The 18,011-nt window shown below is 40.5% G+C and overlaps 1 protein-coding gene across 1 annotated transcript in view; it reads left to right on the plus strand.

Moving 5' to 3' along the window:
* The window catches only part of CLSTN2 (calsyntenin 2), a 614,269-nt gene that overhangs the window by 213,186 nt on the left and 383,072 nt on the right, over window positions 1–18,011 (plus strand). Inside the window, exon 2 of the mRNA XM_040480332.1 lies at window positions 11,013–11,135. Within this exon, the coding sequence (XP_040336266.1) occupies window positions 11,013–11,135 (123 nt within the window). The remainder of the gene's footprint in view (window positions 1–11,012; window positions 11,136–18,011) is intronic.

An 18,011-nucleotide genomic window follows, 5' to 3' on the forward strand; every position in this document is an offset into this window, starting at 1 on the left:
CCCATAGATTTCAGATTTGCCAGCCCCCATAATCATGCAAGCTAGTCCTTTTATATATGCATATATACACATACAGAAATGTATACACACATACACGTGTTACGTATATGTGCATGTATTTATCTATCTCTTTCTAGCCCCTATTGGTTCTGTTTCTCTGGAGAACCCTGATTGTTGTCCCATCGATTTCATTCTTGGCTATTTTGTCCCCTTGTGCTCCCACAGGGCACTTGATCCAAGGCTGGACCCATAGGAGATGGAAACAAATGTGCTGTTGCATTGACCTCTGGACAGGGGGAAGAATAACCCGTTGAGGTGGGACTCTCAGTTCCTCCATTAGGGACCATTTAAGCACTTGACTTGACTGATTTAAGCACTCAGAACCTCCATAACCTCACCCATGAAATGGAGTCTGTGCTTTCCTCTCTCAGGGATGGTTGTAAGGATTTAATGAGATTACAGCAATAGAGCCGGTCACATAGTAGCAATTCCTGATTATGTTGAGCAATGGTAATTATAGGAAGAGTGTTAGACAATTAACATTTAGTAGCATAAACTGCAAAGTAAGTGAAGGCTGGTTTTGGGGGTTAAAGATGTTTAAAAAGTAGTGAAGTATGAGATACTGAAGGAATAACACTGTTGGGAAATTAAAGCTGTAGCAATCATTTTGTTCAGAAGGTAAGACATTTTGTGTGGAAAAATCAGTTGGCTCTAGCAGCTGAATGGGAACATTACACTATCACAATCCCTGCCTCCCCCTGCCCTTCTTCCTGTTCCAAAGGATCCTTTTGAGTGGCTCTCAGTCTTCTTCACAGACTTAATCCAATTTCCCCATACCCTGGGAATTCTCTTAGGTCTTTAGGCCACCAATAGGTTTATTGGGTAACTTGAACACTGTCGAGCTAGGGTACACTGGGTCCCATGTGGGTCCTAACCCCAGCCTGTAGGTGTTGAGCTTCAGGATTAAAGGGACTTTACTGTGGACATACAACATGCTGGTCACTGAGTCAGCTCTGACCCTGGGTCTCGTTTTGTGTCCTCCCAGTAACCCTGCAGAATTGGTATTGCCTACATTTTATAAAGGAGAGGGAGCAGAGGTCTGGGAAGATGGAAAGACTTGCCTAAGACATCCTGTTGGTTCCATGGTGTCAGAACTATGACATGAAGCCCAGTACCCCTTGCGCCCAATCTTGAACTTTGTCTTAGGGCAAACTTTGGGCAGTTGGCTTTGTCCAGATGGCTTATTCAGAGACAGCTAAAACTCACTTTTGTAAGATTACACAATCGTCCAGTGCACATTTCTCCCTAGCTTTGCTCCTGGCTCACATGCTACTACCCAATGGGATAATGGAATGTGGTTCGTACCCAGGATGGAGTAAGGACTTTAAGAGAACCCACACTCCAAACAAATGAGTATTCATGAGTGGAAAATGACAGATAGAAGGAAGAAAAAATAGGAATGGTATGTAAGTGGATTGATCAATGGATATAAGGAAAGGAGATAGGAAGTGAAGGAAAGCAACATGCTACCCCCACTAAAAGCACCTATCAAGCAGTTACAGATTAACAACTCAGTCATCTTCTTTTCAAATGCTTTTTAAACCCAATTAAAGCAGTGAAATTTAACTCTCATCTTCTGTGAATATTTGCATGTATGAGTCACACACATGGGATTTGTATTTAAAACTCTCTAATTGGTACCTCTAGCAAGAAAGATTCATTGCCTCTAATTAAGTGATGGCAAATGTCACCTTATGATTTGGGAGGCACACCCTCTTTCTATTTGGGTGATGTAGAAATACCTGCTCATTGGAAGCACAGTGCTGCTAATTGCTTCAGGCATTGGAGGTGCCAGCAAGGCAGAGGTGTGCTCACCTCATTTACCAATGTGCTGGGCACTGTGTTAGGGCCTGTGGATATCATCATGACTCTTCCCTGAAGAGGGCAAGTAAAGAGGGGTAGGGAAACAGCTAATGGCAATGCAGTGGACTTGTAGCATGAGATCAGGTGGTACAGGGTGACGTGGGTGCAGAGGAGGACAATTGGAGGAGGTGGGGCTGGAGGTGAATCTGGAAGGATGCACAAGCAGGAGTCAGGAGAAAGAAAGAGGCGAGGAGTAGATGGCACAATGAGGGTAAAGATGTGGGTAATCAGGGAGCTGGTACCTTTGGGGAGCTTCCTCTGATCTGCTAGTTGAAGGCAGGATTACTACTGATGGATCATAAGCAAGCAAGTGCAGCATCTGATTTGCCTGTAGGCAGGCTGACCTCTCACCTGGACAGGGGCCCTGTCCTATCTACACTTTGGAATTAGGAATAAAAACACTTTTTAAAATGCTATTACAATTATTATAATTAGGAATCATTTTATTATAACAATAGATACCTGGCTCAAACTATTACAAATACCAAAAAAAAAAAAAAAAAAAAAAATTGGTGCCTTGGCAGAAAAATTGAAAGGTTTCATTTGACAACTTCAGACCCCCCACAGCAAGCCAATGAGTCCAGTTGGCAACCTCAACCACTCCACAGTAGGCTGAACAGGACATCTACTGGAAAACCAGAGTGGGCGGCCAAACTCTGTACTTCCTACAGCTGCTTGGGGTGCTTCTCTTCTCTCTGCTTCTTGGCTCCCAAATCCTGTCTCCTGGTAGCTTTCTCTCATTTTAATGGCTTCTCAGCTCCCCCTAAACGTTGAGTGATCATTACATGAATACAAGCCCCAACTCCACATGAACTTTTATCTCAAGTGTCTAACACCAAATAAATTATAGGTTCTGAGCCTGCCTCCTAAATAAAAGTTGAAAGGTCCAACCAGTTGGCCCAGCCTATCCCACTCATTGATTTCCCATTGGGATGGATATCCACTCTTTCTAAACACCTCTACCAGGGCACCTAGTCAGAAAGGGGAAGTTGCACATCACAGGCAAAAGACCAGCCTGACTACAAGAATGACCTGGGATATAAGTTAACTTCTCTAGAGCACTTTGTAATCAGTATAGTGTTTTTATTTTACTAACAGAGGGAAGCATTGGGGTTCTGAGGGTCAACTTTAGGATGAGAATAGAAAGAATCAAAGGATAAATCAACAGCTGCTTGGTCCTGCTGCTTGGATTGAGTGTTAATGCACTTTTTCAGAGGTGGAAGCAAGGAGAGGGAGGCAAGGAGTGCTCCTGAGAATGCATCTGCACTCTAGTTAAAGACGCATTGGGTGGCAAGACCTAATTTCTCTGTAAATGGAGCAGAAATATCACACTGGTGTTTCCTCTGTATGAGTGCAAAGACACAGGCATTTTTCCAGATGCTGAAACAGCATGGGAAAGAGGCAAGACAGAGGCAAGAAGCAGTCCTAAGGGGGCATGATATGACAGAGTTCAGCCTCAGAAAGAGTTGTGTTGCAAACAGGGATGTTATCGTATGAAGAACTGATAAAAAGTCAGTTCCTCTGAAGTTACATCCAAAGGGAGTAAAGTGTGAGCTGACTGGCCTCAGTCTATTGGAACAAAAAAGCAGAACTGTTGTCAGGGGAGGGAACAGATTGCGTACAGAACAACAGCCAAGGCACAAGCATCAATAGCTATTGCTTCTTTCTGGAAAGAAGATGGTTCTCTGGTATCCCATGAATGCAGCATTTGGAAGTGGCTTCTGGAAGAATCTGTACATGCCAATAAACCCCGAGTGATGTAGATACTATCTATCAGTCCAGACTCTTGGCTGGACTTGCCCCTCAGACTTTGTTCTCAGCTAAACCTAACTGTTTACAGTTCCCCTATGGTGCACCAGGTGCTTTTACCATTGGTCTTTGCCCAGGCAGGTTTCTCTGCCTGCGACTCCCACATCCTTTATCCCTGCTTAATTCCTACTACTTATGACTTTGATTCTACTGTCTTTAGGAAGTAATTCTGGATTACCATGGCTGGATTACTGCTTCTCCTCTCTTTTTCTATAGCACTCTGCTTTTCCTTTGCTTCTCTATCTCTTACCATACTGGTTATCGTAGGTGTCTCTCCAGTCTGAGGGTCCCTTGATGGTAAGAAGTTTGTTCTTACCACATATTTAACACCACATTATAAATTACATGTATAATATACATATAATAAAATCCAACCTTTTAAAATGTGCAGATTGCTAAATTTTGCCAAAGGCATGCAGAAATATAACCACCACAACAATCAAGATACAGAACAGTGCCATCATTTAGAACTTCCCTTGTGTCCCCTGTAGAAGCAAACCCTACCCCATCCCCAGACCCTGGCAACTGCTGACCCATAATCTGTCCTTATATTTTGGCATTTTCTAGAGTGTCATATGAATGGCATCAAATAGCATGTAGTCTTTTGTGTCTGGCTTCTTTCGCTTCATTTCACCAGAGAAGTGCTTTGGATATTCAGTCATTTTCTTGTATGGATCAGTAGTTGATTTCTTTTTAGTGCTGAGTCCATTATATAGATACACTGCAATCTGTTTATCCATTCGCTAGTTGATGGCCATTTTATTTTCCAGTTTGGCACTATTCTGAATACAGTTTCTCTGAACATTTGCATATAAGTCTTTTTGGATAATTTATGTTTTCATTTCTCTTGGGTAGATCCTAGGAATGGAATTGCTGAGTCATTTTATAAGAAATTGCTAAACTATTTTCCCAAGTAGCTGTATTATTTTACGTTCATACCAGCAGTGTATGAGAGTTTCAACTGTTTCACATCTTCATTAGAACTTGGTATTGTCACTCTTATTTTAAACATTCAGGTGGTTGTATGGTGACATCCAATTGTGGCTTTAACTTACACATCCTTGATAACTACTAATGTTGAGCATCCTTTCATGTTCTTATCTCCTCAGGTGATAGGTGTGTTCAAATTTTTGCCTTTTTTTTTTTTTTTACAGATTATTTTTCACATTATTGAGTTATAAGAGTTCTTTATATGTTTGTGGATACAAGTCCTTTGTGAGATATGTCTCTCAAATATTACCTCACAGTCTATGGCTTCAAAAAAATATTTTCTGAAGAGTAAAGAATATAAATGTATAATTTTTGTAAAGTTTGATGTATCAGTTTTATTTTTATTCAGTGCTCTTTTTGTTCCTTGTAATAAATCTTTGCCTAACCCAAGGACACTGAGCTTTTCTTTTATGCTCTCTTTTAAAAGTTTCATAATTTTAAGTCCTACATTTAGGACCATGATCCATTTAGAGATAATTTCTGTGTATCATGTACAGTAGAATTGAAGTTCTTCTTTTTTTTTAATATGGATATCCAATTTTTCCAGAAGCATAAATGAAAGACCATTCTTCATTGAATTTTCTTGGAAAGAAAATTTGTCAGAAATTAATTGACCACATGTATGTCTATTTCTGCACTCTTAATTTTTTTTATGTTGATCTGTAGGTCTATCTTATGTTAATACCATACTACTTGATTAGAGAAACTTTATAATAAGTTTTAAAATCGAGTAGTGTGAGTCCTCCAACTTTGCCCTTCTTTTTCAAAATTGTTTTGGCTATATCAGTTATTTAAATTTTCATATAAATTTTAGAATTAGCTTATCCCTTAAAAATCCTATTATTTTGATTTGGGGTGCATTGATCAATTAGGGTAAAATTTATGTTTAATTATATTGAGTCTACTGAACCATGAACACTGTCTCCATTAAGACTGCTCCAGGTGTTCTTTAAATTCTTTTTTTTTTTTTAACATTTATTCATTTTTTGATAGAGACAGAGCGCAAACTGGAGAGGGGCAGAGAGAGAGGGAGACACAGAATGCAAAGCAAGCTCCAGGCTCTGAACTGTCAGCACAGAGCCTGATGAGGGGCTTGAACTCACGGACCATGAGATCATGACCTGACTCAAAGTCGGACGCTCAACCGACTGAGCCACCCAGGCACCCCTGGGTGTTCTTTAAATTCTTTAAGCAATATCGTGGCATCTTGTGTGTGCAGATCCTACGTGTATTTTTTGAAAGTTATTCCTAAGTATCTGTTGGTTGTTGATGTTATCATATTAGTATTTTTTATTTAAATTTTCTTTATTTTATTTTATATGGAATTTATTGTCAAATTGGTTTCCATACTACACCCAGTGCTCATTCCAACAAGTGCCCTCCTCAATGCCCATCACTCACCCTCCCCTCCCCTCCCTCCCTCCTCCCATCAACCCTCACTTTATTCTCAGTTTTTAAGAGTCTCTTATGGTTTGGCTCTCTCCCTCTCTAACTTTTTTTTTTCCTTCCCCTCCCCCATGGTTTTCTGTTAAGTTTCTCAGGATCCACATAAGAGTGAAAACATACGGTATCTGTCTTTCTCTGTGTGACTTATTTCACATAGTATAACACTCTCCAGTTCCATCCACGTTGCTCCAAAGAGAATATTTCATTCTTTCTCATTGCCAAGTAGTAGTCCATTGTGTATATAAACCACAATTTCTTTATCCATTCATCGGTTGATGGGCATTTAGGCTCTTTCCATAATTTGGCTATTGTTGAAAGTGCTGCTATAAACATCAGGGAAGTACAAATCAAGACCACACTGAGATACCACCTCACGCCAGTCGGAGTGGCTAAAATGAACAAATCAGGACACTATAGATGCTGGAGAGGATGTGGAGAAATGGGAACTCTTTTATTTAAATTTTCAATAGTTTACTGCTAGTACATAAAAATATAATTGCTTTTTTATGTATTTACTTATACAGTGATTTTCCTAAACTCACTTATTAGTTCTAGTAACATTTTCATAGATTCCATAGAATTTGCTTCATTGAGGATCATGTTCTCTGCAAGTAAAGACAATTTTACTTTTTAATTTCCAATCTCATTTTTCTCCTTGTCTTATTGAATGGGTTAGAACCTCCAGTACAATGTGCATAGTACAGTACAAGGTAAGAGTGGACATCCTTGTGTATTCTTTCTGCTTTTGGGAGGGGAGCATTTACTCTTTAACCATAAAGCACGATGTTAGCTTTGGTTTTCTACAAAAGTTCTTTATCAGATTGAGGAAGTTCCCTTCTATTCCCTATTTACTGATTGTTGTGATTATAAATGGATGCTGAATTTTGTCAAGTGTTTCATTCAGGGACTCTTCCCCAGTTTACCTCCCCCACCCCGTGCTTAAGCTGTTCTTGCATATTTTTAGGTGACCCATAAATATTTGTTGAATGATTGGAGTTGGGCTAAATATCTCTGTGAGTGCAAAGCTACACTTTAGCCCCTTAGAAGTGTGAGATGGGCTTAGGGGAACTTAATATTTGAACGCCTATTCATGTCAGAGATACTAGATTTGCCTAAATGATCTCATACAATTTTTACAACATTCTTATGAAGTAAGTATCTCCATTTTGCAAATGAGGGATGATGAGTAATAGAGAGAATGATTAAAAAGCTGTAATATGGTTGGGATGTGGGGAAAAGGTCCTGTGTTTCATAATTCAATAGAATGAAAAAAGATAATCTTTATGTTCATAAAACAAAGAATAAACAAAGGAGGATGGTTTAAAATATGATGCAAGTTAAAATAGAGTATGATTTGGTTATCTGATGGCATGAAACTATCAAGAGTCCAGTCGGTCTGGGTACAAGGAACGTCATCCGTGGAATGACAGTTAAACCATTAAGAAGGGAAAGCAATCCTTGCATAACACTCAGCTCAGCTATGAACAAAAGCCTCATAGTCAAAATCATGCAAATTTAAGTTATTGGTGTGCAGCCCTGAGGATGTGATCTATAGACAAAGCAAAGAAGATTTAATTTAGCTTACACATGAAAACGCAAATGTTTGTCAGCCTTGACAACGAGAAAGTCAAGAAAGATTTGAAGGAAGTTAGAAGGTGGAAGAAAAATGTGGAAATTGTAGGGATGTTAACACTCTTATTTTTCAAAAAGGGAACATTTAAGCCCCTCTGAGCTTCGGTTCCTCACCTGCAAAATGAGCTATAAATTCTTATATTATGGGGTTGTGATGAGGATTAATGAATGTATGTAAAATGCCTAATATGTGATAGGTACACAACTAGTGATGAGAGGAGAAAAGGACGCAGGCCTATGGATACAAGGAAATAAGCCCATCCCCACTCATGATGGGAAACCTCAACTGTAAGGTCTATAAATCCCCTCCCTGCTGACACTGTCACTGCTCAGAGAGTAGTGGTCAGTCTGACTAATGAAAGGTCAGGGGCTCTGTGAGATGAGGGTGGTAAGTCTGAGTAATCAAAGGTCAGGGGCTGTGTGTCCAGCCCAGGGCGTCTGAATAACATGACAACCCTGTGAGTGGAGTCGTTTCCCCATTTTACAGTTCAGGGAGTTGACACTCTGAGTGGCCAACTGACTCACACAGAAGTGGCCCCGAGGTGGCTAAGCCAGGCCTGAAACCCAGCAATCTAGCAACTGGCCCTAGATTCCATTGTCTGCCATCGAGTCAAGTGGCACAGTGAATCTGAAACACTGGATGAGCTTACGGCATATCCTCTATCCACATGTCTAATGAATAGCCCCTAGGTTTAATTAAAGGGGAAAAAAGATTAATTGTTTCTCCCAACAGCTGCAACGTATTGACATTGCGTTTGTGTTGATGGCTAATAAAAGAGCAAAGGCGCGCGGGGACCACCCTGGGTGGCCGTAATTCTTCCAGGGTCCATAATGAAGAACTGGTTCGAATGCCAGCATGTAAGGAGCCTGCTGTCCCATTCAGACCCACAGTGGGCAGAGCCGCTCTCTGACCTGGGCATGATCCAATCCGCAGAAATAGCTCTCAGGAGCCAAGACCTGAGAAGAACAGGCATATGTCCCTGCTCCACTAAACTGCCTCTTGGTTAGTTCGTGATGGCTGGGAAATGGGTGAGAAGGAGCAAAATGGTGGCCAGGTTGAGTCTACCAGCTATCCTAGACCATCTCTTAGCTGACCTTTTGAAGCATGATGGGGTGGAAAGGGGACAGGAGCCACTGCAACAGAGCTGTTTTCAATTTTATAAGCTCTTGCTTTGCGGTAACTACTGAAAATCATACACTATGATATGTATATATATTTTAATGTGTGTTATATATTATAATGTGCCTGACTTTGTATTATAATAAGAATATGTTTATGTACACATGTGTGTGTTTTTGGATCTCACCACATATGAGAGAATTGTTGGTCTTCCCAATTGTTAGTTTTCAAGCCTGTGGCCATCCTGGGAAAGTCACACCTTGTGAAAGAAGTTCTTCATCATTTTCATAATGATCACACCTACCTCTTAGGTCCCTGTGGGGAGCGTTATGCATGTGACAGCATCATTCAAACTGTGAAGCAGGGTGTGAGGATTGGCATCAAGACAACTTTGATTATTCTAGGGTTCCCTCTAACCTGTTATTTTGCTTCTTAAGCACCTACCCTGCCCTCAGACTTGTGTGAGTGTATGTAGGGGAATAAAGGAGAAACCAAGAAGATCACAGTTGAGGAATCAGATTAATGTTTCAGGATATTATTCTTAATGCCATAGTAGAGGATGAATTGGAGTGGGATAGGACTTCTTACTGGAAGATCAGTCAGAAGGCCACTACAGGCATGCAGAGAGGTGATGGCAGGGCCAGAACCAAAAAAGGAGATGGAATTGACAGACTTGGGGTATTCACACAGGAATATTACACCAACCCTAGCTCAACTCTTATTTATTTATTTATTTTTTTAATTTTTTTTTTTAACGTTTATTTATTTTTTTGGGACAGAGAGACAGAGCATGAACGGGGGAGGGGCAGAGAGAGAGGGAGACACAGAATCAGAAACAGACTCCAGGCTCTGAGCCATCAGCCCAGAGCCCGACGCGGGGCTCGAACTCCCGGACCGCGAGATCGTGACCTGGCTGAAGTCGGACGCTTAACCGACTGCGCCACCCGGGCGCCCCTCAAGTCTTATTTAAATTCTCGGCCCTTTATGTGTGGCTGTTGACCATAAGTATCTTGTATTCCTTTGCTAGGCCTGCCTTAAGAAAGGGCTACTAACTTTATGGCTTAGAACAACAGAAATTTACTGTCTCACAGTTCTGGAGGCCAGAAGTCTGAAATCAAGTTGTTGGCAGGACCAGGCTTGCTCTGAAAGTACAAGGGATAGATCTGTCCCAAGTGTCTCTTCTGGCTTCTGGTAGTTTCTTGGCTGGTGGCAACAGAACACATTGCACTCACATGTATGCATGTCTGTCTCGGTGTCCAAATTTCCCCTTTTTATAAGGCACCATTCATTTTGGATTAAGTCCTGCCCAAATGACCTCACTTTAACTTGATTACCCCTATAAAGACCCTCTCTCCACATAAGGTCACTTTCCAAGGTACTGGAGGTTAGGACTCTAACCTCTTTTTCTTCAGGGCCATAATTCAGCCAGTAGCATGTATTTGACGTGTGTTAATTTTCCATTAAATAATATGTTATTCACCTGGTAAAATTACTAAAGAGCAACTTAAACTACTTAGGCAATTTAGACCATTAAGATAGACACAGTTTTTAAGTGATAAGAAAGCATTCAAATGTCTGTTGTATCTTTACACGTATGTTGGTACATATACAGATATGTATGTATATAAAATGCAGTAACAATTTGTAATGATAGATTAGGTTGAGGTCAGAAATTCCAGCACACAGCCATGACCTGCTAGTTCACTGATTGATAATATTAACCCTGAAACATCTATTAATAGATGGTAGCATTTGAGAATTAAAGCTTTCAGTCAGTTTTTAAACAGTAGCTATCTACACTGGGCATCCAGGAACAGAAATAGTTGGTTTTGGGTCAAGTGAAAGATCCCTGGTCTTGGAGCCCAAAAATCTGCTGCCCAACTTTCTGTGTGCCTCATTGAACTTCTCTCTGAACCTCGCGTCTCTGAAGGTTCCTTAGGTGTAAAATGAGACCATCGTGCTCTTTGTCTCTCATGCGGTTGTTGGATGAGAGCATATGATTGGACAAATGTGCCCTATTAATAATATCATTATGGATGAGCTCTTCAAGTGGTGATCTTAAAAGTCAATCTTTGTTTCCATTGTGTTCCAGTCAACAAGCACAAGCCATGGATCGAGACCTCATATCACGGAGTCATAACTGAGAACAACGACACAGTGATTTTGGACCCACCACTTGTAGCCCTGGATAAAGACGCACCAGTTCCTTTTGCAGGTGAGATGATGGCTTATTATGGTTGCACTTAGCCCTCTTTTAAACATGTCAGGAAGCCTCCATGGAGCTGAGACTCAGGCTGTCTGTAGCTCTTGTCACCCTCTGTGCATCTCTTCGTGATCAGTCTGTGATTTCAAAGCTCTGTGCCTCTTCTGACTTCTGGTGTGGTTCTGATTTCTGATTTATGGTTTTTTCCTTTGGTATTGCCTCCAGTGCAAGACCCTTATTTCTTCTTCTGAGTGATGGTATATTGCTGAAGTGGCCTCTGGAGTTGGAAAAGCCGGGCTAGTAAGGTCCATAGGGGAATTTTCCCTCTTGAAAGATGACCTATCGACAGATTAAGTGTGTGACCCATTGTCCCCACTACCCATATATCATGGACAGGTGAAGAATTGCAGCTCGGTAGCTTGGCAAGAGAAGAGGGAAAGAAAAAAAGGACCAAGAAATATTTGCTAACTATAGGAGAGGGCTGTGCCCTTGAGATTCACAGTGGGCGTGGCTTTTGGCGGAGGAATCAAAAGACAGTGCCATTTTGCCCTCTGCAGCTTGTGGCTAGAGAGTCTTCTCATTATCATCAAGATAATGACTACTTCCTTCTCTAACCTCCTGTAAGGACCAGCTCTCTGGACCAGTGTGTGAAGAATATGGCTATGTCTCACATTTCCACAGACTCTGGCAAAGAGAAGGGGATGGCTGAGGTAGGGGCAGGAGGGAATGGGCAAAAAATTTCTGAAGATGCCTGCATCATGAGTAATATTGTTAACACTGTATCACTGTCAGGAGAAAGACAGGACATTTAACGAAGGTTTTCAAGATTTCTAGAAGATTGCTTTATGATAGATGGGTGCCAGGCTGAGGTTTTCACCACGATGAAGTCTATTTTTTTCTGACAGTTTGTCTGCTACATTATGAGCTACTTGGGCAGGAAAAAATGGCTCTTTCACACTTCTAAGAGATAAGCTCTATGAAGGCCCCTTTTTCATTCCAGAACATTGTAAAGTAAGGAGTGAGGGGGTGGGTTCAATGGGGGAAAATCAGCGTTATGTGAAGATAAACCCATAAGTATTCTTACGGAGCATCGGGGAGATACTCTTGACTCTCAGAAGAAGCTTTATCTTTATTTCATGTTAGACTGATTACCACCAAGGGCACCTAACTGTGACTTGCATGGTGTTTTAGAGTGGGGTTATTTCCTTACATCTTCCAGCCATCCTCAAAGTTTCCAGCTCAACCAAATTCCACTCGGAAGTGTGAATCCCATGCTGTCTTTTCCACAAAAGAGGAGTTATCTTTCCCAGACCTTCTTTGCCAGCCTGAGACTATTCCAAAGCATCCCCTTCTTGGATATAATTAGATGATATTGGGGTGAATCAGCAATTCTTAACCTCCTAGAAATGAGACTTTAAAACAAGCACTAGTTTGGGTTATGGAAATGTTTGGTTTGGAAAGCACTGTGTGCTTAACAAAATGGAGACAATATTTAAAAATTGGGAGATTTGGTGTAAGAAGGCAGGATTCTGGTTTATCTTGATGAACCAGATAGGAAATGCAAAGCTGAGTCATGGCTTCCCTCTCTAGGCTGAGCAAGTGCTCCTGGCTTCCCTCAGCCTTCTCTGCAGCCTGTGTGCATAGGTCTTTCCACCAAGCAGGTCCTCTCATTCGCCTTTCCTTTCAAGTGTGTGACTCTTCTTTGAAACATGACAGAAAAAACCAGTGACGCATGAAGCAGGAAGTAAAAGTAAGTTACTTTAGTGTAGTGCGTCTAACATTTTAAAAGATGAGGGATGTGTCTGATTCTTTATTATGTCTACCCTCAATGAAGCCCTGTTCTCCTGTAATAGTGAACTAGGAAACTGAAGTTGTTGAATAAACTGTTCTACCATAAAGTTATAAGCTCTTTAAGGTACAGACTAAAATGGGGGAGGGGGGCACAGTTTAAGCGAATCTGATATTTGGAAGTTTGGATTTACAAAAGATTACTTCTCTTGCTTGGTTTATGGGACTGCAGGACAATTAATAACTTCACCTGAAGATTCACCAAAGTGTTTCATAAACCATAAATCCGTCAAACTTGAATTTGTATTCTGACCATCTGATATGCCCACTGGTTTTCAGGCACATCTTGAAACTAAGATTTGCTTCTAAGCCAAGCCCTGAGTAGTTATTCCCATGTGAAGAAAATTTCTCTGCTCCTTGATATTTGCAGCTGCATAAAAAAAATCTAGCTTAATGCATCAAAATATAATCTTCCGAGCTCTTCAGAGTAAAAAATAAAGGTGCTTTTTGGAATGGTCAAAGCTATTTTTCTCAGTGTTATTTATGATCAGCTCTAAGACAGGACACAGGCACTCACCATCCATCCATTGCTGCAGACGTTTATTTTAAAACATTTATCTTAAAAAGAAAATACTGAAGATTTATTTCAGATCCCTATCATTCTCATAAAATTGAAAAATTCATATCTGCCAGCTCCATCAGTTCTTGAAGTCAACTGTAGCTTTTAGTCCCCTCTTATCAACTGTTTGTGCATTGTCAGTTTTCCACCCCTTTCCCACTGGTCTTTATTTCCAATTTAGCCTGTGAGGTGAGCCATAAGCTTGCTGGGAGAGGGTTCCATCCGTAACATTTTTGCTCTGTCTCACTTCTTTTGTGATTTCCCTCCTTGAAAAAAAAATTTAGAAAAATCTACATAAAATATCACTCACTTAACTAGAAGTCATCATTGCATTTTGCATATAAATGCAAATTCAGGGACATGGAATAGCTTTTCCTGCATATTTCCTGATTATTACAATAAGTGTTGATTGTGGAAAATGTGAAAAATATAGTAAAACACAAAAAGGTGTGAAAAATATGTTTTCTTACCCCCAGAGAGAGCCTCTGTTAACATTTTAGTGTATTTCCTTCCAGTCATTTTTCTACTCTTTTTTTCTCCAAAAATTGTGATCTCTCCTCGTATAACAATTACTAACAACTTATTTTTCCCACTAAACTAATGAAAATATACCATTTCATTAAATATTAATTCTGCAACTGATTAAATGGCTGTGTGATGTCCTTCTCAATGAATATTCTGTAGCTTACCATTCTTTTTTTTTTTTCTTCTAGCTTCATTGAGTTACAGTTGACATACAACATTGTCTAAGTTTAAGGTGTACAATGCATTGATTTGATAAACATCTATATTGGAAAAATGATTATTGCCATAGTGTTATCTAACATCTCCATCACCTCAAATAATTACAATTTCCTTTTTGTGGTGAGAACATGTAAGATCTATTCTCTTAGCAATTTTCAAGGATATAAAACAATGTTGTTAACTATAATCATCATGCTGTACATTAGATCCCCAAAACTTATTTGTCTTGTAACTGAAATTTTCTACCCTTTGGCAACACCTCCCTATTTTCCCCACCCCCAGTGCCTGGTAACTACCATTTACTCCCTGTTTCTGAGTTTGTCTTTTTAAAGCTGATTCCACATATAAGGGAATCTACATATAAGTGATATCATATTTGTGATACAAGTGATTCCACATACAGATTCTATATATAAGTGAGATCATGCAGTATTTGTCTTCTATGTCTGGCTAATTTCACTGACCATAATGTCCTCAGGGTCCATCTATGTTGTCACAAATGCAGGAATTTCTTCTCTCATGGCTGAATAATACTAATAACGGAGTATTATTTATACACTTATCAATTTTCTTCTTTATACATTTATCAGTTTATCCTTTGACAGACACTTAGGTTGTTTTCCATATCTTGGCTATTGTGAATTATACTGCAATGAACATAGGGATGCAGATATCTCTTTGAAATCCTGATTTTATTTCCTTTGGATGTATATACAGAAGTAGGATTGCTGGATCATATGGTATTTATGTTTGTAATTTTTTGAGGATCCTCCATACTGTTTTCCATAGTGGCTGTACCAGTTTACATTCCCACCAACAGTACACAAAGGTTTCCTTTCTCTGCATCCTCACCAACATTTTATCTCTCATCTTTTTGAAGATAAACATTCTGACGGGTATGAGGTGATAAGCAAATAATCTGTTATAATTCTTTTTTATTATAATTGTCTGCATTTCTGATTCTATCATTTAGATGGATTTCCAGAATTGGAATTAATAGGTCAAACATTTTAAAGTTCTGGAAACATGTTAAATTCCATTCCAGAATAGTCGTATGAGTCTGCAGTCCTATTCTTACCACTCTAGTCTCATTCCCTGGCCCCTTTATGGCTTATTCTAATGGTGTGATTTAGATGATGTGGTGCAATCACCAGTAACAGTAGCCTCACCATCTTCATCTGTAAAATAATAGAAGCTTTCCAAGGTTGTTGTTTTGATTAAATTTAAAGAATATCTATGATGAATGTTGCAGTGATTCGAGGTATAATAGAAGCTTAATAAATTTGAGGGTTTTTTTCCGTATCCTCTTCTGTGCCCATTTCATAGCAAGATAACCCAACTCAGAGAGATCCCAAGCATCTCAGGGCAGGCCAGCCATGGGGCTGGGACTGGAGCCCAGGACTTCTCACCACTTTCTCCGAGTTCTTTTTCCCAGTGATGTTGCCTTTCGATCCCTGCGCCCACTGAGTACTAGAGGTGTCATCAACCCTCAGTCAGTGAATCATCCTCTCTCAGACGTCAGTCAAATCCATTAGAACTAACTCAGTTCTCAACCCAATGTCTGGGCCCGGTGGACATGACCTTCTTAGAGAATCAGATCCAGAAAAATCCTTGAGTAATAATGAAAATCCTGTCCATTGCATGGCAAAAAAAAACGATAATGAAAGCAAGCTGGGCACACTGTGAACTTATTAATTTCTACATGAGCCCCACTGAGGCCTGTTAGGAAACTGTGGAGACTTTTAAATTTGAAGGGAATTAGATCGCCTTTCAGAGATAATAGAACTGTTCATTTGTCTACATTGGGCCAGTCTGGACTTGTCTTTAGTAAGGACAGAGCAGCAGAGAGTGATCAGGCATAATTGGCTGGCTTCTCAGGCTGGGTGACTCTCTGAAGGCTGCCTGGAAAATTGCCCAGGATGCGATTTGGCCTGTTTGGATCAGCTGGTTGGAGCGGAAGATTCTCCCCTCTCTGTGGTTAGCTCCATTTGCCCCTCCTTGTGCTGCTCAGCATTTGCCCACCTACTTGTCCCCTTATCTTTGGACCTGCCCAGGGCCCTTTCTGTGCTTTGGGCCCCCTAGGTCCCTGATGGCAGGGATCCTCCCTGAGGGCTTGTGCAGCCCCTGCCTCTTATGGTGGTAGGGGAACGCGGGGTGTGAATAGCCACAGGCTTTGACAGATACACATTGCTGTATATTTACGTTCTGCCATTTCCTAGCTGTGTGGTCTCAGGTAAGTTACTGAACTCCTCTGAGGGGCAGTTCTCTCATAATTAAAATGAGGGTAAACACAGTATCTACATCTGGGTTAATGTGGATTAAATAAAATACTAATGTCCTGTGCCTAGCGCACTCCCTGGCAGCCAGTAGAGGTCCAGTATGTCACAGTTCTGATAATCCTAGCAATGATAATAATGAGAGTAATCAAAGTAGGTATAATTCTTAGTGTCACCAATAAGCCACAACGTTTTATTTATTTTAGGCTGATTACAGTGATGGAATTATAATCAATGATAATGATGTTAAAGGGAGGAGAAAAGTGAGTTTGGAGTTTGTTTTAAAGGTTTAATGCAGTCACCCATCCAGCTAGGTTTCCTAGACTGGTTATGTGGCAATGTCGGGACAATCAGTTAAATAATGTAGGGAAAGTAGTTTGTGAATTGTGCAGAACTCTGTAAATCTTTGGTGGGAATGTATTTCCTTGCATTGCACCTGCATTCTATCCCTGTGGAGTAATCCATTAGTTGCAAGATACACATTTGGATTACTGCAAACCATATGCTCTTTTATTAGAGATGTACACACACACACACACACACACACACATGTGCCAGCCACAGCACACACAAAATTATATCCAAGCCTCACACCAACTCTGTGGAACAAGAAGTTCAGCTGTCGTGATTCTGTCTTGCCAATGAGGACATTGAAACTTGAAAAAACATTAAGTAACTATTCAGAGCTACCTCGCTGAGGATGGCTCGGCCCTATCACTCAATCCCAGATGCTCAGACTCCAAGTCCTACCTTCTTTCCCCTCTGCCCATTGTCCAGTGTGGGATACATGTCTCATTGGCAGTCGAAGATTGACATGGTACCCGTACATAGTGTTAAGGAATGCGGCCTACCGTTCCGGGCTGTTCCCTTTGAAGTTCTTTTTCAATCTCTCTGATGATGTCAAGGAGAAAGGCAGTTGGTGAGGCTCAGCACCTCTCCAGCATTTGTTAATCCCTCTCTCTGACAAGAAGGAACAAGCTCTTTCTCAAAGCATTCCATAGGCCACACTGTTGAGGTAGAATGTTAATAGCATTCTGTCATGTTTTATTTAAGTTCCTTTTTCTTTTTTTCTTTTTCTTACTTTTTTTTTTTTTTTTTTTTGAGACAAGTATTGCTGGCTTTTCAGTTTTGGGGGTTTATTTTTAAAAATAGAGTCATTTGGGTGTTTTTAAACCCCAATTTAAAGAAAAATGTAAATAAATAAGTAGGTAGTTCATGGCAATGGCAAAAACAACCAAAAAACAAAAAACCATGAAAGAGGTCCAGGACTGAGTGCCACATGGGACGCCATGGAATGACCACCTCTGAGCTTCATTCCTCACCCAGCCACTTCATGGCTACCCACCATCTTCAGTGCCCTTCCCTGCCACAGGGTCTCTGAGGGCTGACCCTGGCAGCCAAGGAGCCACCTACATCAGCCTCACAGTAGATGGTGATTGTGTTCTAGGTGGTTTGTGCGGG

Source organism: Herpailurus yagouaroundi, unplaced genomic scaffold (assembly GCF_014898765.1).
Source record: "Herpailurus yagouaroundi ecotype Mexico unplaced genomic scaffold, PumYag 159, whole genome shotgun sequence".
NCBI classification, from domain to species: Eukaryota; Metazoa; Chordata; class Mammalia; order Carnivora; family Felidae; genus Herpailurus; species Herpailurus yagouaroundi.